Genomic DNA, 1,712 nt, shown 5'->3' with positions numbered 1-1,712 from the left:
GTTTTTTTTTTCCCTGCCACATTCCTTCCACTGTTTCTTCCCGCATGTTCATGTGAAACTTTGACATCAATCTGTTGTTGAATTGATGAGTGACATGTAAAACTCTTCCTCTTCGCGCAACTGTCCCGATCTTCGACTTCTTTTCATGGTGGATCCACAACCTGCTGCGCGCTTTACGCGTCTGTTGAGTTGAACGATGGTATCTCTGTGTGACTTCAATCTTTCAGTAGCCATGCAGGACCAAGAGGACCGGTCTGTCAAAGTGATTTCAAGCTCGTGTGTGCATGCTTACACTGTCTTTGTAGGGTTTTCATGCCGGTCCTGTGGTATTTCCGTCGCAACGACGGGAGGCTACAGAGTTACAGCAAGGTAGGACGGCAGCTTCTGCACGCCACCGAATGAGAGCATGACCAGGAGGATAGCGAACTTATCGAAACCGAGTTCAGTAGCGGCAAGGACGAAGCGCTGATGTAAGTTCAGTGACCCTCTCTTCCTCTCTCTCTTCCTCTCTCTCTCTCTCTCTCTCTCTCTCTCTTCCTCCCTACTCTTCTTTCCCCACCTGTCCAGCTCCTTGAGCCGCGGTTTCGGGACGGCGTCCAAATCTGACGACTGAGGGGTCATATGAAAGTAGGGGGTGGGGGTGGCTCCTCCAATAAGTGCAAAATAGAAAGAAAGGGGTACATACAGGTAGAAAGAAGGGGTAGTCCAGGAAAGTCGTAATGACGACTATGGGACACCCCAAAAACATTGGAGAAAAAAAAATAAAAAAGACCCACTGCCCGTGCGAGTGATGAGCCGGGCTTGCAAAGATACAAGTACACACATCATGGTACTAAAGTTTACTCAAACTTGTGTGTACTTGTACTGACTGATCGACTTGCTTTACTGGGACATCCGGGTCTAGCAGCGTGATGGTGCCGTAGTAACTTGCAGCCTGGCAGGTAACTTTTTTTTTTTAACCGTGGCGGCCGGGCGGTCGGAATGGCGAGCCACAACTGGCGGTTGAACCGTCAGTTACCACAATCACTCTTAAGTCACCAATCCCGGGCCGGGCCTGACAGCCTGACGCGCAGTGACGCCCGGCACAGCACTGGTGACCGGACTCAGCCAGCGGCCAGCCTTTAGGTGAGACTCGACTGAGTCAATTCAGGGCCTCAGCTGGAAGTGCGTCACCGTCTGAGTCAGCCGCGAGACCCGGTGACCGGCCGGGCGGGCCGCGCTCGGACAGCGGTGACAGTGACCGACAGCCGACTTATTCTAGTCCGAGACCGCGTCTCGCGGCGTCACCCCCCGAGTCCGCTGCCGCTTAGTTTCCAAGTTCTCCCACTGACTCTCCGAGACGAGATTCACTTTCATGATACCATCATGCTTAGCAAACATGTTCAAACGCCCAAGGATGCTTCTCCAAGAACTGATCGATGAAGTTCTTCAGAGCCAAGTTGTTGATAAGCTGTGAGGCCGTGTACCTGCAACATGATCATCATGGTTTGATCCACACTGAGCACATGGCCCGTGCGCGTCCTGACCTCTCGTTAGCATTGAAAGGGTCGCACCCTCCGCTCTTGGCTAGGTGCTCCTCTATCGCCTCTCTGTCGTACGTCTGCATGCCGAGCTGGAGTCAGGGGAGGAAATTTTGAATCTCATCCTGCCCACCTGACCAAACGGCGACGTGACGGGGTCAATCATGACCTTCCTGCTGAGCCGGCAAATGA

General features: G+C 52.9%; 2 protein-coding genes across 2 annotated transcripts in view; both read right to left on the bottom strand.

The window, feature by feature from the left end:
• The window catches only part of GUITHDRAFT_160852 (hypothetical protein), a 2,774-nt gene extending 2,189 nt beyond the window's left edge, over positions 1–585 (bottom strand). Inside the window, exon 1 of the mRNA XM_005841172.1 lies at positions 560–585. The gene's annotated coding sequence lies outside the window, so the exon portion shown is untranslated. The remainder of the gene's footprint in view (positions 1–559) is intronic.
• Positions 586–1,369: 784 nt separating this feature from the next.
• The window catches only part of GUITHDRAFT_132630 (hypothetical protein), a gene marked incomplete at both ends in the record, with an annotated part of 2,200 nt that continues 1,857 nt past the window's right edge, over positions 1,370–1,712 (bottom strand). The window contains 2 exons of the mRNA XM_005841171.1: positions 1,370–1,466; positions 1,527–1,600. Of these exons, the coding sequence (XP_005841228.1) occupies positions 1,370–1,466; positions 1,527–1,600 (171 nt within the window). The remainder of the gene's footprint in view (positions 1,467–1,526; positions 1,601–1,712) is intronic.

The sequence above is a fragment of the Guillardia theta genome, assembly GCF_000315625.1.
Source record: "Guillardia theta CCMP2712 unplaced genomic scaffold GUITHscaffold_4, whole genome shotgun sequence".
In the NCBI taxonomy this organism is placed as follows: Eukaryota; class Cryptophyceae; order Pyrenomonadales; family Geminigeraceae; genus Guillardia; species Guillardia theta.
The sequence above is the reverse complement of the archived record's forward strand: the minus strand, read 5'-3'. Positions and strand labels throughout refer to the sequence as shown.